Below are 22,702 nucleotides of genomic sequence, written 5' to 3'. Positions count from 1 at the left end.
AACAAATCATTCTGCACCACACGGACCCGATTGGATTGTTAACTTAAAAAAAAGAAACACAAACGGTTTAAACATACTTTGAATTACTTGCATAATATTTCAATCAGGTTTGTGTATACTGACACCTAGCGGCCAGCGCTAATATTACACGTTCAAAACACACTTTCACAAGTTGTCCCGCATTACAAAAACACACTTACTCAAGAGTACAAAAGCAGTATATATCACATGACCATGATTTATTTCATTTTCTCAAATTTCATTCATTCTTCATTTACAGGAACATACAGGCTGCAATTTATTTCCAGACACCCATGACTTCCGGTTATGAACCGGTGGGTAAAGCAGATCCGTCACTGTTGTGGGACTGTAATCCGTGCCCACTGGTCCCAGTCCTCCCCACCAGCGTTGCCTTGTCAGCCCAGTCCTTTACCACTCATCTGCGGCCCTGTTTGAGTCCTCATCCGCGACAGCACAGTCCAGCCGCTGAACACCAGGAAGCGCCAAGTCCCTTTCGTTTAGCTTCTCCAGAAACGAGGAGAGTAGTCGTTTGTTTAAATGGTCCGTCAGGGTCCTCTCTTCTTCGAGCCTCTCCTTTGCCACGTTTCCACCGAGCTCCATTTCTCCTGCCTCGGTGTCCTCGCCGAGTGCCGGGGGGGCGCCGCGGAGGTTCGTGGACAAGCTGTTCAAATGCTCGCCCTCTCCGGACTGCTGCTCCGTCATACTCCCGGCGTCGGCCCCAGATTCAACTTCCATTCGTGATATTAGGGTAGATTGCAGGGCGGCATTCTCTAGTTCCTTCAGACGCTTGCTATGGAGGCCGCGGACCGCAGGATCGTGTTCGGGATGTGGCCCACCGCTTTGCTCCATCATGCTCTGCGTCAGTGCGGCGAGTCGATGCGCAAGACTTCCAGGATGCGTGCGGACACCACCCCCTAGTGGCCATACATATTACAGCCACAATAACGATAGAACGACGATAACTAGCAGATTTAGTGGAATACTCAACGTTTGGATGGGGGTTACCTGGCCAACACTTGAGATTTTTGTAACTGCTACACGCGATTGGGAGTGAGTTTTAAAAAACATAAATAAACCGGAAGGCGTGTCATTCACGTTACGGTATTGGCGACACATGACGATAGCCTTTTTGACTTACCGCGGCTTCCGTAGGGAAGGTTCAGTTTCCATAGAGACCAAAGCAGACGTGTTGACTACTGACGCTAGCTTATTTTATGAAGGCTATGAAACAACACAGGACGAAGAAGACTTACGTATGACTAGAATACCCAAAAACGACAAGTAACAAAACTTTCTTGCCTGGATACTCACCGACGAACAGGACAATTAGACGACTGCTATTAGCTAGTTAGTGAATCCACTGTGGCTGAAGCGTAACGTTAGCTCACTTGTTTACCTGATCGAATATGTCGCTTCAAAGTACCGTATCTGATGAGAAGTAGGCAAGTATAGCTCCACACACTTAAATGCTAATTACATAAGATTGTAAACACATAACGCACTACTACTACTATATATGATATATATAGTATATGCTATATAGGCTAATACCTGCAAAGCATCCACCAACCCTGCTCGTAAATATTGCACTTCTTCTCTGATATGCTTCCAGAGAAACCACTGTGAGTTGATCTGCAAGCCCGCCGGTCAAAATGTCTTTCAGAGAGTTAAGAAGTGAGTCACGTTCCTTTGTCAAAAATTTCAAATTTTTTTGAAATTTCCTTTGTAAAGCCATTTCAATTAGCGGTTTTCTTAAATCACAGCTTCATTTCTTCCAAGCCAAATCCATTGTGGTATGCATACAGTTGAACTTGCTGCCATTCATTTTGTAGATTTCACTGAAATGATGAGGGCTTTGGGCTTTCCTCGCCTGATTTCCATGCAGAGCTTCAGAACTCCAAACTTCCCGTTAGTGGCAGAAATCTTGATATGGCTTGTAAAGAGGTATGTGTCTCTCCGAAGTCATTCCACATTCAATTTTTCTGTCAAATGGAATATTTTCTGCCATTTATCTTCTGCGTTGTGCATCTGTTTCTTCTGCATAGATATGAGCCTACGATGGATATTCCTACTGACATAAGCACGGAGACAGACAGGGTTCTTTTTATCAAGGCGGTGGCCGAATTCATGGTGACATTGTTTTGCGAGTTGGCTATTTAATATCTGCTTTCGGTCAGTTGTCAGATCTTATTTTGTTGTGGTTGCAGGCAAATAAGGCTCACATTGAGCTGAATACCAAGAATGTGTACAAGGCTGATGGTTATGCAGTGAAGGAAATGCTGAAGGTGACCTCACTGCTGTTCAGCGCGATGAAGACCACCGAGGCGGCTCTGGGAGACCGGAATGAGGAGGACAACGTAAAGTTTAAGTTCAACATCACCTCACAGGTAAGAAAAATCCTGTGGTTGTTAACATCATGTGGCTAGTTGAAATACTCTATAATAAACTCATTAAGAGTCTCATGTGGTTGATGTGAGTCTCATGTCTGTGCTGAATGTCTGTCGTCACTCTAGACGTCGGATCTTAAAGCAGCTCGTCAGCTGGCGTCTGTCATCACATCTAAAGGAGCGTCGCTGTGTGATTTACTGGCAAAAGAGGTGGACTTGAAGGTACATTAGCATATGTGATTTGGCGTTTTACAATGTGTGATTATTTTTTGTATCAAAAAATTATAAAATTTGTCAAATAATGTTTATTTTTAAAATGGTATGACTTACTGGTTTGCTGTCTGATATTGCTTATTATCAGTGGTTAATTGGACACCAATTAAATTAATACAGCATTTTAAGATGTGGCACCATTGCAGTTCTAATCCAGTTTAGGCTTTAAACATGTGTTTGTGTGGACGAGACAGAAATACTAGTAGATTTGCAGGTGTTGGTTACCACCTCGTTGTCTCACTATGGTAATAAATGAATCAGTTATCAGTGAAGCTACTTTACCACCTTCATAAATACTAATTTAATCTCTCCAAATGTAGAAACCAACACGCAAGATCATTCTCCGCTGCTTAGGCTTTTCTGCCAACTGTACCAGTATTTACAAAGAAGCTTTTATTAGTCCCACAGAGGGGAAACTTCTGTTTTTATACACAAGATAACAGCAGTATACTTTAACAGGTTTAGAGTCAGTAATCAGCAATCCATGCATGCTCTGGGCATTTGGGGATTCAGTGGCTTGGTCAAAGGCACTCCAGCACTGTCCTGGAAAAAGTCTCACACAAAAAAAAAAGTTAAAAAAATAAAAAAGTGTGGAGATGCCGGGGATTGAACCCGGGGCCTCATACATGCAAAGCATGCGCTCTACCACTGAGCTACATCCCCTACGGATGAGCAAAAGAAGTGACTTTCCCAGACTGCCATGATGACGTCATCTACGTAACCAATACAATGGGGTATATTTCTATGTTCTCCACGATGATCCATGAACTCACATCCGGTTTATCCGCAGGAGAGCCGAAGTGTCGCCATCGCTAAACCTTTCGAAATGAATGAAATTGAGAAGGCCCTGAAAGCTGCCATCAAGGAGGACCTGGTGTGTGTTGTTCCTGATAACCTTTGTTTTTACGACGCACACCTCTGCTTGTGTGTTGTAAATGTGCCGCCATCCGTCTGTTCAATATTCAGGAAAGTCTGGAGACGACCAAAGACATGCTCAGTAAACTGGCTTCTGATGAACCCAGTCTGGACAGTAAGATAGAGAAGAAGAAACAGGAACTGGAGCGAAACCAGAAGAGACTCCGGACGGTACAGAGTGTCAGGTCAGCACACAGCCTGGAGAAAGACAAGGGCGGGTGAGCTCAAAGGGACTCTGACCCTCTCTCATATGTGCAGACCTGCCATTATGGATGAATATGAGAAAATTGAGGAAGAGCTAAAGGAGCAATATGAGCTCTACGTGAAGAAGTTCAGGATCCTCTGCTGCTTGGAGTCCCAGCTGGAGTCATACCACAGACTAGAACAAGAGAGGTTCGAGGTGAGATGAGTGAAAATTGAAGCCATCTTTAGAAATTACAGCTTACATTTGGCTGCTTTGTTCATTCCATTGCAGGAGGCTGAAAACAAGATGAGGATGATGCAGCAAAAACTGAGGCAGGAGGAGAAAGATCTGATGTGGAGCTCCTGTGAGACAACTCGCCACACGTACTCTGGTCACACAGTCCCAGGACGGTTTGGTTTGATGAACTCTGTCTCCTGCAGTGAAAGATGAAGATTCTGATTTGGACCTTCCGGACGACAGGGACTCAGACAGCGACGCCGAAGAGAATCGGCCCTTTCGACCTCGATCGATGAAAGGCATGATGGCGGCAGGTGCAGGCAGACGGGATCTTTGTTATCATCGCACACGAAACCGATCATAACGAACACGGCCGCCCGTTTCACCCCGTTGACCGTTGTTTTTGTTTGCTAGGCCGAGACGCTCGAGTCATCGGTAACATGCAGGGAGGAGACAGTGACGAGGTGAGTTCTGTCACGGTTCCTCACTACTGCCGCCTTTTCATCGAGTCTGCTCTGCGTCTGTGCCGCGGCGGGAGCTCTGACTTGTTTTCCATCCTTATGATCTTGTGGTTCACCTATATTAAAGCCCGCTGTAGCCCCGTCCAGAAGGTCCAGCCCTCATGCCAAAAAGAGATGGAAAGGAAAGGTTGGTGCAGGGCCAGAGGCTCGCCAACACGCTCCCTTATTCTGGCCGTTCCAAAGGAAAATCCATTCCCCAGTGCTTTTGTCATGGTTGATCGTTTCACTTTGTTTGGAATGGATTTTCCTTTTAAATTAGATAGTTTGTTTTTTGTTGTTCTCCTCTGTAGCCTCCCCATGAACCTGAAAGGGATAAAGCGGTTAAGAAGACAAGAGGAAACGAGACAGTTCTATAGAGCCTGACATTTCCCAGTTTGATGCACCTTTAAACCAGTTAGATTACTAGGTGTAGCTTTTAATTCATTCATCCCATTGGTGTCCTCTCCTGTTGCTAATTCTCCTAATTACATCCTTGCGCTCGATAGTTTGCTGGACTGTGTCTGTGGAGGGTGTTTTTGGAACATTCAGATATAAATGTTTGTGCTGCAGAGCGAGGATGGCGAGATTGATGGACATGAGGATGATGATGACGAGGAAGAGGATGACGAGGTGAGCAAGGATTTGGAGGATGACTCTCTGGACGGTCCCATTTCCAGGGTTCCAGGCTTCTACGTAAAACCAGGCATGAGATCGTCTATGTTGGATGACAGCGATAATGATTTCTAATTAAAGACATCCCACCCACAACAACACACATGTACCTAAGCCTTTCAGTTTATTCACAATTGTGCATAATAAATTTACTTTAGTGGTTTTAACTAGTGATGAAATAAAGTTTTATGGTCAGACTAAGAGTACGGTGTGTTATTAACAAAATCTGTACTGAATCTGAAGTTGACATTAAAAAGCTGCTTACCTTTCTATTATTATGGCATCATTGACCCTATAAAAGGATTTGGTCGTGTAGGTTTCAAGCTCAAACACACAGTTGTCGCACTGAACGCTTCTGACGTGCACATGCTCTCACGCTTTGATCCGAGATCATCTAAGAAAACACTCCAGAAAACACACACTTGTGTTGTCACGCTGGCCTTGAGACCAATACAGGTATGTAACCACAAGGTGTCGCCAGACATGTGATTTCAGTCTACTTACAAAGCTTCAAGATAAGGCCTGAGTTATTACGGACCAGAAATGGGACCAGCTCCTACTCAGCCTCAGAGTTGTGAAGAAATGCCTTAAATTCTATTGGATTCTTGTTAAATAATAAGGGTCGAGTTGAGTTAGTTTTCATAGCGTATAGGCGCGCTGAAGGACTGACGTCATCAGTGTGCGCGGTGGGTGTTTTCGGTTGGAGGTGGGGTGGCAGATGCATCTTCCGAACTGTCATCTGCTGTTTACGTACGGGCTGAACTTTTACTCAAACTGGTATGGCACATAATACTTTACGTTTTCTATATAGGTTACCATTGTTTTATCGCTCAACATTGGTTTTAAAAGTGCCCTTGCAGCTCTTTCTTGGGTTAGCCACAGCTAGCACAACCTAGCTTGCTATCTTTCGTTGGCAAACAAAATTGCAGGCTTTTGTCTCATGGTCTCCTGTCTCAACCTTCTCCTCACGTTAACTATGTCCCTTACAATGGTGGTTTCGGGTAGATCTAGTTCACTTAGTATCAGAAAACAGTGTAAATAGATCCACTGTTCAGGAATCTCGGCGGTGTTTCCCCCATAATGCTGAAAAACAAAAACTGCTTACTAAACGCTTTGTGAGCCAGTAATCCCTTGTCAATAACGAGGTTGTGTGTACCATTGTGCCATGTCCAGTGTTGTCAGTGCAAGGCTATAATTAGTTAATATGGGTGTTTTGTATGTCACCAGTCAGATCGATTGGTAGCTGAAGAGCAGCTGTTGGAATGCCAAAGAAGTTCCAGGGTGAGAACTCCAAGGCAGTCACAGCCAGAGCCCGCAAGGCAGAGGCCAAGGCAGTGGCAGATGCCCGCAAGAAACAGCAGGAAGAAGATGCCCTGTGGGAGGAAACTGACAAGCATGTCCTCAAAAAAGAGCAGAGAAAGGTGGGAAAGGCCTCCTTTTTCTCGTATGGCGCCGTGCACACTTCTGGATTTGGCTTCAAGATATGTGGTTTTCTCTTTTTTTGTGCATGCAGACCAAGGCGACTGAACCCATGTTAGGGATATTAATTTGACTGTCAGTGTGATCTGTTAAGGAATTGGTTTGCATCTGTTCAAATATTGTTTTCAGCGACCGCATTATCTGAAGAGTTGCTGCTGGTTGAGGTGAACGATGGTGAAGCAATGGCTCATAAAATGTACCAATTCAAAACCAGAAATATTTAGCATCCTCTAAATCCTGTCAGACTCGGTCCACTGCCAGAAACGTAGGTGTCCTTTTGTTCAGCACTTCTCAAGAGTCCCTCTGACAACAGTGAGGTTCCTCACAGGTTCTAACAGGTTCCTTAAGTGAGTTGATCTCTCTTTATAAACCAGCCTGAGATTCAGATTAGGCCCTTCTGATTGCTCCTAAATTGAAATTCAAGGCTAAAGGTAAGAGCCTGTTTTTAAAAAAAAACTACCGTTAAGGATAAAGCTGGCTAAATTAAAGAATTCTTTTGATAATAACTGCAAGGACATGATGATTGGTACTCCTGAAAGTGTGATGCCATGCCTTTTGCCATTGAAGGGGGACAAAGAGAAGAAGAGGCTTGAGCTTCTGGAGAGAAAGAAGGAAACCCAACGACTTCTAGATGAGGAGAGCGCTAGGATCAGAGGCAAATCTCAGAAGGAGCTGGCATGTGCTGGTAAAGTAACTCGTGCCCAGATTGAGGAGGCGCTTCAGGCAGAGCAGCTGCAACAGGAGCAGCTGGAGATAAAGCCTAAAGGTCAGTCTGTACCAGACAGTTTGGCTGTAAAGCACCACCGTAGCCTGGTCAAATAAAGATTTATTCCCACAGAAATGAGCCACCTGGAGATTCCACTGGAAGAGAACATAAACAGAATTGTTCCTGATGAAGGAACCGTGGAGGCGAGAACAATAGAAGACGCCATCGCTGCTCTCAGGTACTGCGTGTTTTATCATTTTTCCACTTACTGGGAACGTCTCATCATCATGAACTCCGCCTGTCTCCAGCACGGGGCCTGAGGACCAGGACCACCACCCTGAACGAAGGATGAAGGCAGCGTTTGCCGCCTATGAGGAGGCCAACATGCCTCGCCTGAAGAAAGAGAACCCCAACATGAGATTGTCACAGCTGAAGCAGCAGCTGAAGAAGGAGTGGATGAAGGCGCCGGAGAATCCTCTCAACCAACGCTTTACCGCTTACAACGCAAAGTGAAAAACATCCTGCAACTTCCTGGATCCTGGCTTTGAAAATGTGAACTCAATTTAAGTTCCACTGATGAGAAATCACCCCCACAGTGGCAGGTCAAAGGTCACGACTCCTCTTTGTGCCTGTGCGCCATTTCTCTGACAAAGCTGTCTAGCACCTCAACTTCATGATTTTTGGTACTCTCGGGAAGGTGACAAGACCAATTTTGTGAAAGTAACTTATTAAGGTTTGCAACTGGATCGTCATCTTCGTTTTAGCGGTTGATTAAGCTAAATGCTGCGGCTGGTGTGTAGCGCTGACTCTGAGGGGAAGGGACTAATTTCACACCTCTCACTCACAAAGATGCTAGGATTTCAGGTCCAGACCTCAAAATCACTCCCCAGACTCTTATGTTCAATTTATAATCACTCAAAATAACTTTTTTATGGTTACTTATGTAATCAACAAGATGTGAAATAATAAAATGGACATTCAACATCAAAGTTGCTGTTGGTTAATATGCATCAGAAATGCACAAAGTCCATATAAATGTGTCTAATCAGAAGCTCCTATGCTAATGTCACACACATCTTAACCTGGATATCAGCTGAAAAGCCATTCCTACCATTCATAGACTTAAACATTTGGTTTGTTATAAACTCTAAGAAAAAACAGCATCTAACATCAGAATTTCAAAATATTTAAATCACTAAATGTGTTTACATCAAACAGTAGAATAGAAATACCACGTGGCTGTTAAGACTGAAGCCAAATAAAGTTTCCATATGATTTTAACTTAAATGTTCGGGGCATCTGGTGGTCATACTGTGTATTGCAGGATCTCTTCTTAAGAGTATACATTTGTAACCTTTTTGGTTTATGCTGAGCTGATGAATAAACAAGGTGAAGTAATATTTTAGCACCCATGCAGGGGTCTTTGATCCTAAAGCAGCATGTTATGCAACCTTGTATTACAACTGGTTATATGAGGGGTGTAGGTGACAAAATGACTTGCTTGGCAGAGGTCTTCACTCTTTGAGTTCTTTATTTCTAGTTAAATAATTAAAGCAGGATGATTATATTAAAAAAAACATTCGCTTTCACGCACCACATAACTTGTGCACAATCAATTTTAGCCATTTAGCTGGTAATTGACCAATGCGTACAAATAAATATATCCATTAGTCCCATTAAAATAGCAAATATTTCAAAGATAAAGCAATATGGAATTTCCTTTGTCATAAGGTCACAATAAAATTTAGCTGGCGTCAAAGTTTGAAAATTATGGGGAAAATGCCATAAAATTGCAAAAATACTCTTATTTTGGCTTCAGTTCTGTGCTCTGACTCATTTTGTTGCTCTAAATCTGATTCCCATTCATAGCAATCATTGTACGCACTCAGTGTGTGTTTACATTTTTAAAAGCAGGGCTCTTGATTAATAAAAACCTAATACATTTCAGACAGGATGGACTTCTAACATAGGTAACCGATGAATCCCCCTTTCAGTGTACTTGTTTTTGTTCTTGTTGCTTCAGTTCTTTCATGACCTGATTTAAAACCGGCCTTCTTTTGTCCATCACGGACGAGATGAGAGCCTGTGCGACGGCCTTTGAAAAGCATCGATGGCAACTTCAAATGACCTTTGATTCTCCCTAAGAACCAATCAGCCTCCTCTCACTGTTCCTGTTGTTTAAACCTGTGGGTGTGATGTTACCGCTGCGGGTTTATCAGCGTCCGACCTGTTGCTGGACCCTCCCACACTGCATCCATTTGCATGGCAACCCTGCAGCCAGCTGCTGCCGCCCTCCTTCTTTCTTAGCTTTGAATTCTAATCATTACTTTCAAAGGAGAGCGCCTCCAGAGCGGCTTTTATTCAGTGTTTGTCCTGGGAGACACCACATCCAACACCCACTTCTGTCTTTCAATTCTGGAGACAAACGTCCTGTGACACAGAGGTAAGAATACCCAGACTTTAAAAAATGTGTTTAGTGTTTTTAAAAAGGTAATAAAATATATATCTATATCAATTATATTGTTTTGTGGATCGCGTCAGTTGTTGGTTCTGTTTGCTACACAAAAACAAAAAAACAGCACTATTATTAAAAGTAGGATAAGCAGTGATGTATTTCAAGTCATTTCAGAGTCTCCTGTGTTTCAGCATGTGTGTGCATGCGTGGGTGTGTGTGTGTGCATGCGTGTGTGTGTGTGTGCCCACCCTCGCACATGTGACACATCTGTTCCTGACAACAAACTAACCAAATCGGTTTCTTTGCTCCATCCTCCCGGTCAGCCCTGCAGCCCAGTCATGCGTGTGATTCTGGTTAAGCCCACCAATGCCACCCGGCGTCTGGACTCCACAGGTGAGGTCGTGAACGACGGAGACCGCGAGCGTCTCACCTCGAGGGCCACGCCGCCACCGCCGCCTAAACCGTCTGAGGGTGAGTGCAGACAGCGTCTGGACGCTGCTGCTGAGGCGCCTCTTCCCTCAGAGGGGTCGAGCCTGTGCTGCGGGTTTCCTCCGCTCAAAGCGAAGTCTAACGGAATCTGTCCAACGGGGGCTTCAGACGGGACGCCTCCGCCAAAAAGCCGAAACCTAACCTTGTCGGAGCTGAGCGACCACGACTGGCTGCTGCTTCACAGTCAGGTCGGTGGCGGAGGAGAGGGTTCATCTTCGTGCCAGAGCTTGGGCAGTTGTGTGGGGCAACTGAACAGCCATGAGGGATGTGTCTGTTCCTGTCCCCGCAGCCACCAACAGCCCGAGGCTTCTAGTTTGCGTTCTAAACGGGACTCAGTCCGAGATCGGCTCTCCAATCTTACAGGGAGAAGAAGCCTTTTGTCTTCGCCGTATGCCCAAGGTTCTCCTCAAAGCAGCCGAATCTCTACCAGCCACAAAGTGTTGGTGCAGGAGCCTTCAGCAAACTACCCCTGTGAAAATCTGCTGCAGCCGTGCAACCTTTACAAACTTAAAGAAAGTGGTCACGGCACTTTATTCAACATACCCCTGGACTCCACCGACCCAACACAGAAGCCCCGAGGAGACCCTCTGCCCATCGCTCCAGCCGATTTCAACTGGACAGAACTGTTTGGTACCGAGCCGATACTGGTTCAGCAGAGACAAGACTCCCACGACCCGCTGTGCAAGGCCTCGAAAGATCCCTCCATTGTCCACAACTGCTGTCACCTCCCACACAACCCGCTGCCCCCCACCACCCAGAGGAAGCCATCTCCTCCAGCCAGCGTCAGGAGTGTCCAGTCTTTATCCAGCAGCCTGTACAGCTCACTCCAAAACCAGGACTTACTGGAGGAGATAAAACGACAGTGCAAGGTCAGCAGAGTATCAGAGCATGATGTGATCTATGTATGTTTCTAGACGTCTCTGCCTCCCTATACGTCAACATCCAATGTCTGACTTTTCAGAGAAACTCCCACCCCTTCAGTGGATCAGAGCTTTCTCTTCTCAAGAACACCCCCGCAGCCTCGGACATCCTGGAATCTGGAGCCAACGGGGACGCCGTACGTACGCTCTCTCGCTCCACTCTCTCAGACGTCGGCTCTGGCCAGCACCCACTTCGGCTCCTCCACAGCGCCATCCTGGAAGACGCCTTTTCCAAAGTCATCAGGGAGGATTCCAACAAGGCCAACAGTGAGAACGCCACCGGGGAGGAAGGCAGTGCAAAGCAGAAGAAGACCAAGGATATCGGCTACCGGCTGGGCCAGAGGAAGGCTCTCTTTGGGAAGCGCAAACTCTTGAGCGACTACGCGTTGGTCTGTGGGATGTTTGGGATTTTGGTCATGGTGATTGAGACGGAGCTGTCGAGAGTGTTTTATAGCAAGGTGAGGTCCTCTTTATTATATAGTTTTTTAAAAACTTCCCATCAGGTTGTCATGTTGTCTTCATGTTCCTCAGGAATCTATATATTCACACGTGCTGAAGGGCATGATCAGCACCTCCACGGCTGTTCTCTTGGTTCTCATTGTGATGTACCATGCAAGAGAAATTCAGGTATGTGGATGAAGGATCAAGTTCACACACACTTTTGTTTTAGAAACAGTGTACTCATAAAATAACCTTGTTTATTATGAGTATCAGTGCCTCTCCATGAAGGCCTTTCTCTCGCCTTTCTTCTAGCTCTTCATGGTGGACAACGGTGCAGACGATTGGAGGATAGCTATGACCTTTGAGAGGATTCTCTTTGTCCTCCTGGAGCTCCTCGTCTGTGCCATCCACCCTGTCCCGGGCCAGAGCGTCTTCAGCTGGACCACTCGTCTGGCCCGCAGCTACACGGCGGCCGCTGCCGACGCCGACGTGGACGTCCTCCTCTCCGTGCCGATGTTCCTGCGCCTCTACCTGATCGGCCGGGTGATGCTGCTCCACAGCAAGCTCTTCACCGACGCTTCTTCCCGCAGCATCGGGGCGCTCAACAAAATCAGCTTTGACACCCGCTTCGTGATGAAGACGCTGATGACCATCTGCCCCGGTACGGTTCTGCTGGTCTTCAGCGTGTCCTGCTGGATCATCGCAGCGTGGACCGTGCGCGTCTGTGAGAGGTATCAGCTGAAAAAGCACACTCACTCCACTCAATTAACCGAGGATTTATTTATTTGATCTATTCTAATACACCTTTAGAGACAACATTTATTTAGGATCATAATTTTGGATTTGAAATTGTTTTAGTTTCATCAATTTTGTAGTTAATTCAGTGATTATTCGTTGATTAGGGTGGTTGCACAAGTATGCAATTAACCTGTGTAAATTTACCCACCTCATTCACTTCAAATTGAAACATGTTCCGAGTCCTTGTCACGACTGTGCAGGTACCACAATGCGCACGAGGTGACCAGTACTTTCCTCGGGGCCATGTGGCTGATCTCCATCACCTTCTTGTCCATCGGCTACGGTGACATGGTCCCTCACACCTACTGTGGGAAGGGAGTTTGTCTGCTGACAGGAATCATGGTGAGACTCCAGAACGACACGGTGGAAGTCACCCAGACTTATGTAAATTCCATCATCAATGTTTTTACGAAGGTTAAATTTCAGAGTGCACATAAATGTGCCCGAAACGTATGCGGCCATTTGTCTGATCATCATGTCGGAACAGTTTTAGTACTGTAAATGGCGCTCTGCTCTTTAGGGGGCGGGCTGCACAGCGCTGGTGGTCGCAGTGGTTGCAAGGAAGTCTGAGCTCACCAGAGCCGAGAAGCACGTGCACAACTTCATGATGGACACTCAGCTCTACAAAAAGGTCTCAGCATTTCAAATCTATTGGGAGTTAGAAAGTATCCTAACCAAATAGCATCAGTTCTGGTCTGACTTCTTGCATTACAAACATTCCTCTTTAGATAAAAAACACAGCAGCAAATATTTTAAGGGAGACTTGGCTCATCTACAAAAACACCAAGCTGGTCAAGAAGGTGGACCGGGCCAAAATACGACACCATCAGCGCAAATTCCTTCAGTCCATCCACCAGTAGGTCTCCAGTCTGTACACTGTAACCAGTGAGCGGTCAGTTTGTAATATACATGATGTCCAATCAACATTTCTAGACTTCGGGCTCTGAAAATGGAGCAGAGGAAATTGACTGATCAGGCCAACACAGTTGCCGACCTGGCCAAGGTTCGTACGGTGACATTTAAATTCCTCTGATGTTCGGGAATCCGTTGAAACAAGTCTGTTAGTCATTGTGGCATTTGATTGTTTGATATTCACTGTACAGAATAATTTATTTTCTATTATATCTGCATATAGAAAACAAACCAAAACAAGACACAAATGGGCCAATGAATAAAATATGAATTGAGCAGCTTAATGGCTGCACACACACACACACACACACACACACACACACACACACACCACACACACACACACACACACACACACACACACACACACACACACACACACACGGGCTTTTAAATAGTTCACATATATACATTCTTTAAAAAACTTCACCTTTGTCTTCATTTACATTTTTATTTTAGAAATCCACAAGTTGTTGTCATTTTTAAGTTGTTTTTTTTTCGAAAGTAGAGGAATTCTTTCAGTGATTGTTCTAGAAAATTACACATCTCCTTCCATCTGTAACAATTTAACAGTGAGATTGTCTCCACAAGCTTATTGTACCTTCAAAGGTGCAAGTGCAAGGCAGACATTGAGTCATTTTGATGCCGGAGCACTATTTTCCACCCACGCTCACCACCTTCTAAGCAGTTGCTTCGACATCAGATGTGTGAACTGTGGTCTTACTGGTTTCCAGACGCAGAACATGATGTATGACCTGTTGACGGAGCTGCAGCACAGGCGGGAGGACCTGGACAGGAGGATCGTAGCTCTGGAAGAGAAGCTGGACTCCGTCCTTCTCTGCGTCCAGTCGCTACCTGTTGTGCTCTCTCAAGCAATAACTAAGTTACAAAGAGACTTTCTGGATGAGCTGGCCTGCAGGGTCCACTTCCTGTCATCCTCTTTGAGCCCTGAGTGTTGTTCAGTCCCTGCCAGGCAGCTCTATGCAGGACCCAGCACACCAGAGACCCCATGCAGTTTATAAAACTCACCCTGCAACTTTGGTCTTTATGTGAAACCTTTCTTCGTACACACTTTGGTTGCTCTGTATCACATTTATACAGTTACACAATTCAGCCCTGACAGTCTGGGCTGCCGACTGTTACCGACCAGCCTGAATAAAAAGCTAAGTCACTGTTGGAGATTCTGAAGAAAAGGGGATTACTATTCACTCATTTCCTCAGCTCAAAGCTTATAATAGAGGAAAGGCAGGAACGTTTTCAATGCCAGGAGTATTCAAGATGATCCAAGTAACATTTATTTAGAAATAAATTCTCACTTTTTAATGGAAGAGGATGTTTCAAACATCGTAGTTTTGTTTTTTAAAGTTTGTATTTAATCTCTTTTTGAAAGTGTAAATTCTAATCTAACTTTGTAAGTTTTCCGCAGTAGCAATTTTATTTTGTTCAGACTTAATGGTAAATTAAAACATGGCCTGAAAAGTTCTTGACTTTGACTTACTTTTAACAGCATCATTCATAATAGAGTCCATGTTTTTGTTACAATTGGGTTGTAAGAGGAGTGGCACATGATCCAACAATCCACCATCAGCATTGGTTTATTTGTTTAAGTCGAAGTTTAATGTTGGCTAAAATTGCCAAGTTAGGAACACTAAATGAATGGATTCTAAAGAAAATGGACACTACTAATGAACACATACTGTTTTTGTTTGTTCTCTCTTTGTACCTAACTGAACCATTGATGGAGTTTATCAAACAGCATTTTCAGGTCAACTACGGGATCTAACAGTGTTTGACCTTTTCAACAGTATAAATGCTCTTACACCAAACACTGAAGGTCATGCGGGGTGTTGCTCTCAGAAGACTGTTTACCAAGACCCCCATTTGTTTGTCGGGATGCCGGTTACCGCGGAATCTCGCGAGAATATATGGAGGCGAGCTGCACCCACGAGAATGTCATTTCGCGCGCTGAAGCTAAGCTCCAGTCACAAACGTGATTGACAGCTCACTTAGCCAATAATCTTAACATGCTTAAATTATTTCAACCAATTACTGGCCTGACTTTTCAAAGAGGCGGGGAACGAAAGTCTTAAAGAATAACTCATTGATCGATCTCCAACAAGGCATAGTTGGTCGTGCCAGCCCTCTAAAGAAGTTATTTGGGGAAAACGTGCGTTAAATTTCTGAAACGCAAGTTTACATTTTCCTCTTTGACGAACAAACAGGTAAACGTGTTCGCGTTGCATTTGAATGACTTTCAAAGTTGTTTTCATTGATATCTTTACTCAGAAGCTAGCTTACTACGGTTGGCTAACTTGCCAAGTCCTACCTCGTTAGTGTGTAGTTAAAAAACCGCATCAGGATCTGTGGGAACTCCAATATTAATTTAAATCCTGGCTGCTTTTGGCCACCGAAGGAGCTTTCGTTGTACCAAACGTCGGTTTCTTTTACACCATAACAGAACAGTGAAAGCTTTTTGGAAAACAATGTTTTGTGGTTTCCTGTGCATTGAGGAGTGGGTGGTGAGGGTGGTTAAAGAGCGTTGTTTTCTGTTGTTTATCTATCTGGAGCAGAAGCAGGTCAGCACATGGTGACGGTTCAAATCCCTTTGGTCCAACACTGCTCTCCGCGAAAACAAAACAAACGCGCTCCAACACAGTTGGTTTTATATTTGCCACGCTCATCTGTTTGTTGCGAGGCGCTCTTGTTTTTGCACGTGTTTGGAAATGATCATTTTCTTTTTTTTTTCTTTTCTTTTTTAAAAAAATGCTCTTCGTTCGTCACTCATTTTTCGTGGGCGGCTGTAGTTTGTTCGATGGTGGTAGTGGTGTTTTGATCCGTGGTATTTAGTTTTTTTTTTCCTGGTTGAGCTTGGAGCGTAGATGCGAAAATGGGTGACCGTGGTGCGGACTGTTGGATAAGATGATCTTTGCATTTTTTATCATCGATCAAAGGCTGTTTACAATGTAGCATTTCTGCGTGTTTTATTGTCATGGAAGGAAGGCACATTGTTAGCTAGCGCTCCCTCCTGTCCGGATGTGCTTGCTTTTTAAAAGAACTGGGAGTGGCCTGCAGCCCATTTTCCCGCACTGTATTTAAATAAGCTAGATCCCTCCCTTTGTGAGATCCTATACAAATGACAGCCAAGTTCTGACAGCAGCACAATGAACAATGCACTCATATTTCTGCCACAGTGAACAGTTGGCTCTTTAAAAATCATTTATTAGGCGGGCTCCTGCCTTCACTCATACCGAAAGTTTACTGAATGAAAATGAGACCAATACCAATCCTATACCAAGGTTTCAAAATAAATTATATCAAGATGGGGAGGTTTATTAGTGATGATATTCAACTGTCTTACTGACAGTAAAGGAAATGTTGTTATTTAAAAATAATTGCAAGTCTCCACATGTCACCCACTCCAACAAGCATAGAATTTAATGGCCTGACTTTTGTTAATAAAGTGTAGAATGTTTCAAATTAACCTGATGTTGACAATAATCAAAGGAACATGTTAATTTTATTCTTGTGTTTTGTGGTTGGTACAAATAGTTGTAGCATCTAAAAGACATTAACCATGAGAACTGGTGTATGTTCTTGGCCTGACACAGAGCAGCTGCCATGTGGATTCAAGTGCGCACAATGGATGGGAAGGAAACCCACCGGGTGGATTCTTTGTCCAAACTCACCAAAGTGGATGAATTGCGCCAAAAAATCATGGAGCTGTTTAAAGTGGAACCAGAGAGGCAGAGGCTGTTCTACCGTGGCAAGCAGGTGAACCGGCGGGGTTAAAATCTACTTTTTATTTCATAAAACGGCCCTTTTAGATCTGTAAATACTCAGTTTGAAGTACTCCAGTCTTGTTTAGGGATGAAATATTAGTGAGAGTTGTAGCTAGAATGAATTGTCCTATTTTTTTTATTTTTTTTCCATTAGATGGAGGACGGCCATACCATTTTCGACTATAACGTGGGCCTGAACGATATTGTGCAGCTGCTTGTCAGGCAGAAAGCGCCCCCTACTGAAGAAAACAAAAACAAGGACAAAGAAGCTGAACTCTCTGATTCTGATTCGGGTTGTGGCTCCACCCAGAGTGAGTCCGACAAGAACTCGACCCATGGTGAGGTCGAAGGTCAGACTGCCGGCACGTCTGCCCAGACAAACACCCCGGAGCTGGTTGATCCTGGGTTTGGGCTCTACAAGGTGGATATTTCTAAAAGTTTTTGGGATTAAATAATTGTTGTTGTCACTTCAAACTGCAGATAGAGTAATGCTTTTTTGTGAACCTGTAGAGACACAAGACATTTTTCTCTGTTCAAAGATCAATGACCTCATAGACGCACGGGACCTTAACATGGGGGCATGGTTTGAGGCCCAGATTGTGAACGTAACAAAGATGGCAAAGACCCCAAAAGAGGGCGCTGGTGAGGAAGAAGCCGAGGAAGAGATATTTTACCATGTTAAATTTGAAGAGTAAGTATTTTCTTTTTAAAAAAAAACATTTTTCTTTTTTTCTGACTGTATAAATGCACACTATTGATTTATTTTGTAGCTGAAAATCCTGGTTGCACAATAAGGCTACTGGCACACTAGATATGCTGTAATCACATTTCAGATGCAAGGCAGATTAGAGTGTTTTACGTAAGACATGAATTTGAAGACATCAACCATTTAAAGCATTGATCGATTTTGACATTAGTTATTCTATTTATTACCACAGCTACCCAGAGAATGGAGTCATTCAGTTGCTTGGCAAGGATGTGCGACCCCGGGCCCGTACAGTGTATCAGTGGCATCAGCTGGAATCAGGAATGATTGTCATGGTCAACTACAATCCAGATGACCCCAAGGAGCGTGGCTACTGGTACGATGCTGAGATTCAGAGGAAGAGGGAGACGCGCACCCTGCGAGAGATCTATGCCAAAATCATCCTCGGGTTAGTATTTTAACTCGCTGTATCAAGCCGCACCGTTCCCTGTGCATTTTGGCTAATGATGCTGCTGTTCACTTGTAGCGATGCAGGTGATTCCCTCAATGACTGTCGAATTATTTTCCTGACTGAAATCTACAAAATTGAAGAGGTTGGTTCTCTTGGAGACGTTCCAGCTGGATCTGAGAGTCCGCTAAAAAGTATGAAGAAATTTTTCCATAAATATGACGTGTAAACAGTTGAAATCAAACATGTAACATAAGTGATGAATGGGTGTAATCTTTTGGATGATATATTTATTTATTTATTTTTTCTTCCCTTAAACAAGGCTCTAAAACTACAAGTTGTGCAGATGTTACTATTATTGATGCTTCAGGCAATTTTTCTGCATTTTTAAAATGAATTTATTCTGTTGACTGTGTTCTCTAGGATCTAATGGCCCCGAGTGCAAGGACTGTAAGGATAATCCAAATGTCACCTGTCGCTCGTGCAACTGCAAGGTTTGTGGCATCAAGCAGGATCCAGACAAACAGCTGCTGTGTGACGAGTGTGACATGGCCTATCACATCTACTGCCTGAACCCTCCGCTGACCTCCATCCCTGAAGACGAGGACTGGTCAGTGGGGCAAAACACATTTCGTTTATCAGTTGGTTCGTGTTTGTCTTCACTCTGTTTATAGCGTGCCTGTCGCATATTCTCAGGTATTGTCCGGGCTGTCGCAATGACTCGAGCGAGGTTGTGCTGGCTGGAGAGAAACTGAGAGAAAGCAAGAAGAAATCTAAGATGGCTTCGGCTAGCTCCTCCAGCCAGAGGGACTGGGGCAAGGTGAGTCTTGAAGCATATATTTAGTCACCATTCTGATTGAGCTATATTATAGGTAATTGTGGATGAAAATGACGTGCATCTTCCACTTTAGGGAATGGCCTGTGTTGGTAGAACCAAGGAGTGCACCATTGTTCCCTCCAATCACTACGGCCCCATCCCAGGCGTTCCTGTTGGCTCCCAATGGAAGTTCAGGGTTCAGGTTAGTCATGCAGATGTGATTTAAAAAAAAACAAAAAACTTGTGACCCTCTTTTTGGCAATAAGATCTTTAAAAAAAATAAAATTATTGTGGTTCTAAAGGTCAGTGAATCCGGTGTCCACCGTCCGCATGTAGCTGGTATTCATGGGAGGAGTAATGATGGTTCCTATTCTCTGGTCCTGGCTGGAGGCTATGAGGATGATGTGGTGGGTGTTGTGCCAAATCCTTCTCCTTAGAAGTCAGTCATTTTTTTCTTTTGTTTCTTATGACATTTATACTAATTGTGTTTCTAGGATGATGGTAATGAATTCACTTACACTGGTTCGGGGGGCCGAGATCTTTCTGGCAACAAAAGGACAGCCGAGCAGTCATGTGATCAAACACTTACTCACATGAATCGGTATGGTGTCACACTCCTTTGAATGAAGTGAAACTTTTCCTTTACTCAGGGCGACATTCACTAATGTGTAAATGCTGTTTTTATTATTATTTTCTTTTATAGCGCCCTGGCTCTTAACTGTAATGTTCCCGTCAATGACAAAGTTGGAGCAGAAGCAAAGAACTGGAAGGATGGCAAACCCGTCCGGGTTGTGCGCAGCTGCAAAGGTCGGAAGCACAGTAAATACGCTCCCGAGGAAGGAAATCGATACGACGGAATCTACAAGGTAAGAGGGGAAGGCTGAACTGTTACACTGATCCCTTAAAGGTCGATGAGATGTGTTTAAAGTTAAATACCTTATCCCTGCTTTCCTCAAGGTGGTGAAGTACTGGCCTGAGAAAGGGAAGTCTGGCTTCTTGGTCTGGAGGTATCTGCTGAAACGAGATGACGATGAACCGGCACCGTGGACCAGAGATGGCAAAGAACGCATCAAGAAGCTGGGCCTAATCATGCAGGTAAGGCTGACGGGGCTACTTTATCCAAATCAGCGTCCCCTGTAGCATCTTTTTACAGGCCGTTGCAGCTTTTGGAGCCAAACTAAAAGTCTATGTGGTAGTTTGTCATATTAAAATAAAATGCCAGTATTGATTTGAGCCTGGCTTTGTTACAGTATCCTGCCGGTTATCAAAAAGAAAAGGAGAACAAAAACGAAGTCGAAGTGGAGGAAGGAACCCCCAGTAAAGCGAAGAGGAAGAGAAAATCTCAAGGTAATGATGAGTGGAGTACTTTCTTGTCCTCACCTTAGTTATGATTTGTGTAAACTGTGTGTTAGACTTTCAAAGATGAGTCAAGAACTTAGCATTACATGGAATGTTTCCACATTTAATTCTGTTTTTGTTAGTAAAGTTACATTTCTTTTACAGAATCATCCAAGAGTTCACCAGCCAAAACTCCTAAGAAAGTAAAAGTGGAAGAGTACAAACTTACCAGGGAACAGAAGGCGCTGATAAAGAACGACACGGCAAACAAAAAAGTGTGGGACGAAGCCATGCAGTCACTGTCACTGGGACCGGTGAGGATGGCGACTTACCTTCACATCCGTGTGGCCTTCACAAATGTCCTAACACGCTTTGCTTTTGTTTCTCCCAGAAATTCTTGAGCAAAGTTGAAGAAGTTTTCCTCTGCATTTGCTGTCAAGAAGTGGTCGATCAGCCCATCACCACAGAGTGCCAACACAATGTCTGCAGGGTGAGAAACCATCCACTTGGTGTTTACGCACAATCAGCGGAGTACATGCTGATGACGCTGTTTCATTACTTAAACTCCAGGAATGCCTTCAGAGGTCCTTCAAAGCGGAGGTATACACCTGCCCTGCGTGCCGGCATGATCTGGGCAAAAACTACTCCATGGCTGTCAACAAATCCCTGCAAGACATCCTAAATCAGCTGTTCCCAGGATACAACAACGGGCGATGATCGTGGGTCCTGTCTGCAAAGGTCATGTGGATGCCTGACGTAAACTGTAAGGGGAAATTTCAGTAGAGGCAATAAAGAATCAGTTTCTCTTAATATATTTTTTATGATTTTAAAAACTACAATTTTGAGGACTCGGTGCTACCACTTTTACATGAGATCTGCCATAATGTGTAGTTAATGTTAAATGGAAAGTTGACGTTGTATCTAAACCATTATTCCGGTAAATTTCGCCAGTGTTTCGTTTTGTTCCATTAACTTCTACTAATGTTTTTGAAAAAGTAAAATGCATTTTACTTTTGATTAAATCCCTCCATGTTTAGCACTCCCCAATTTACAATTAACTTGTGGCTTTTGTTGCCCCGCCAATTATTTTCTCAACTTGTACACGTTCATTCAAACTGAGTTGGCAAACTGTTATCAGCTTTCTAATTTGCACTGACATGAAACCAAATTGTAGATGATGCTTAACAGACCATCTTTATTCTAAATCTCTAAAAGTGTCTTTGGGAGAAGTGTCGTCGAACATGATTGCCTTCTTTTTTTGGCTGTTTCCATTAATACCGTTAATGCCTTTTGTCAGAAATGGTTCGTGAGTTACAAATTTGCTATGTGGAAAGATAAATATAAGAGGCTCTTGAAGCCATTTTACCTTTATAGATGTCATAAAACCCCAGTGGGAACAATCTCCAGGCCTTAACCAAATCTAATATCTTTGTATTCTCTGTTAAGAATTAAAACTTGTAATTAACATGATTCCGTTTTTCCCTTACTGCCATTTGAAAAACACGTTTCCATCTTTTGTTTTGACTTTTGGAAAAATGCTGGCATCTAGTTGAATTCTCAAGGATATTTCCTACTTTATGCAGAAATTTCACCTTTTTAAAATATGGTTGCCTTGTTGTGACATGGTCTTCCAACAGCAGTGTGTAGAAATGCCAGCGTTGACTTCCTACAGATTAAACCTTTGCAAAGGCTGGGAAATGTATATTTTCTGAAATTGTATAATTTTCTCCCCCCCTTTTTTAGCTGTTTTAGTCTTGATAGTTTCACAATTGTTCGCACATGTATTGTGCAAAGATTTGTTAATACATTTTCAGTATTACTCAATAAAAAATGAAAAATTGTGTCATGTTTTTATTGAAATTAACCTGACTTTATCCGCACTGGACGTTTATTGGCGGCCCATTTAAATGCCCGGTTCTGCATATTATAGTAACCATATCATGGTTCTTGCCTTCTAGCCTAAACCCCTAAAGACATTTTGGCTAAATGTGTTTTGAAGGTAATTTTGATAGGTTTGTTTTTTCTATACGCGACATATTTAAGAAGGAAAAAGACCCCGTACTGCGTACGTGAGAGACGTGTATATCGAGTAATTAAGCAATCAATAGATGTAAAGCTAGGGAGTAAAGATAATTTCTATTGGTTGTTTTGTGTGTCGATCACCGGATGAACCAATCACATTCTTGGATTTGTGACCACGTGAACTCGTATACAAAGCTAAGCCA

At 43.7% G+C, this 22,702-nt stretch overlaps 4 protein-coding genes and 1 non-coding gene across 6 annotated transcripts; 4 read left to right on the top strand and 1 right to left on the bottom strand.

Annotated features, from left to right (window-relative positions):
• The first annotated feature begins 37 nt into the window (after window positions 1-37).
• On the top strand, window positions 38-5,386 carry cluap1 (clusterin associated protein 1). Of its 2 annotated transcripts, none has more exons than XM_057038865.1 (13): window positions 38-1,302; window positions 1,634-1,695; window positions 1,854-1,965; window positions 2,067-2,151; window positions 2,229-2,408; window positions 2,535-2,630; window positions 3,472-3,555; window positions 3,648-3,781; window positions 3,855-3,996; window positions 4,072-4,144; window positions 4,221-4,331; window positions 4,432-4,481; window positions 5,088-5,386. In XM_057038865.1, the coding sequence occupies exons 2-13, from the start codon at window positions 1,674-1,676 to the stop codon at window positions 5,262-5,264; spliced, it is 1,266 nt and encodes a 421-aa protein (XP_056894845.1). In that variant the 5' UTR covers window positions 38-1,302; window positions 1,634-1,673; the 3' UTR covers window positions 5,265-5,386. The 2 variants fall into 2 exon arrangements, with proteins under 2 accessions (XP_056894845.1, XP_056894844.1); XM_057038864.1 differs by having other exon boundaries at window positions 40-1,463.
• trnaa-ugc (transfer RNA alanine (anticodon UGC)) lies at window positions 3,273-3,344 on the bottom strand. Its single transcript has one exon. It is a non-coding gene; the product is annotated as a tRNA-Ala (tRNA).
• A 298-nt stretch (window positions 5,387-5,684) lies between the features above and the next one.
• Window positions 5,685-8,363, top strand: ccdc124 (coiled-coil domain containing 124). Its single transcript, XM_057038870.1, has 5 exons — window positions 5,685-5,966; window positions 6,417-6,610; window positions 7,236-7,434; window positions 7,507-7,612; window positions 7,683-8,363. The coding sequence occupies exons 2-5, from the start codon at window positions 6,452-6,454 to the stop codon at window positions 7,885-7,887; spliced, it is 669 nt and encodes a 222-aa protein (XP_056894850.1). The 5' UTR covers window positions 5,685-5,966; window positions 6,417-6,451; the 3' UTR covers window positions 7,888-8,363.
• A 1,217-nt stretch (window positions 8,364-9,580) lies between these two features.
• kcnn1b (potassium intermediate/small conductance calcium-activated channel, subfamily N, member 1b) lies at window positions 9,581-14,871 on the top strand. Its single transcript, XM_057038854.1, has 10 exons — window positions 9,581-9,817; window positions 10,153-11,187; window positions 11,280-11,696; window positions 11,770-11,865; window positions 11,992-12,410; window positions 12,678-12,819; window positions 12,998-13,108; window positions 13,206-13,333; window positions 13,411-13,480; window positions 14,124-14,871. The coding sequence occupies exons 2-10, from the start codon at window positions 10,168-10,170 to the stop codon at window positions 14,409-14,411; spliced, it is 2,691 nt and encodes an 896-aa protein (XP_056894834.1). The 5' UTR covers window positions 9,581-9,817; window positions 10,153-10,167; the 3' UTR covers window positions 14,412-14,871.
• Window positions 14,872-15,456: 585 nt separating this feature from the next.
• On the top strand, window positions 15,457-22,318 carry uhrf1 (ubiquitin-like with PHD and ring finger domains 1). The gene is made up of 17 exons (XM_057038855.1): window positions 15,457-15,611; window positions 16,998-17,160; window positions 17,323-17,589; window positions 17,708-17,859; window positions 18,107-18,322; window positions 18,401-18,516; window positions 18,746-18,932; window positions 19,019-19,142; window positions 19,234-19,341; window positions 19,442-19,546; window positions 19,634-19,740; window positions 19,843-20,005; window positions 20,097-20,234; window positions 20,390-20,486; window positions 20,643-20,791; window positions 20,869-20,967; window positions 21,048-22,318. The coding sequence occupies exons 2-17, from the start codon at window positions 17,008-17,010 to the stop codon at window positions 21,192-21,194; spliced, it is 2,328 nt and encodes a 775-aa protein (XP_056894835.1). The 5' UTR covers window positions 15,457-15,611; window positions 16,998-17,007; the 3' UTR covers window positions 21,195-22,318.
• Window positions 22,319-22,702: the final 384 nt, after the last annotated feature.

This window comes from Takifugu flavidus, chromosome 7 (assembly GCF_003711565.1).
Source record: "Takifugu flavidus isolate HTHZ2018 chromosome 7, ASM371156v2, whole genome shotgun sequence".
Taxonomy (NCBI): Eukaryota; Metazoa; Chordata; class Actinopteri; order Tetraodontiformes; family Tetraodontidae; genus Takifugu; species Takifugu flavidus.
The sequence above is the reverse complement of the archived record's forward strand: the minus strand, read 5'-3'. Positions and strand labels throughout refer to the sequence as shown.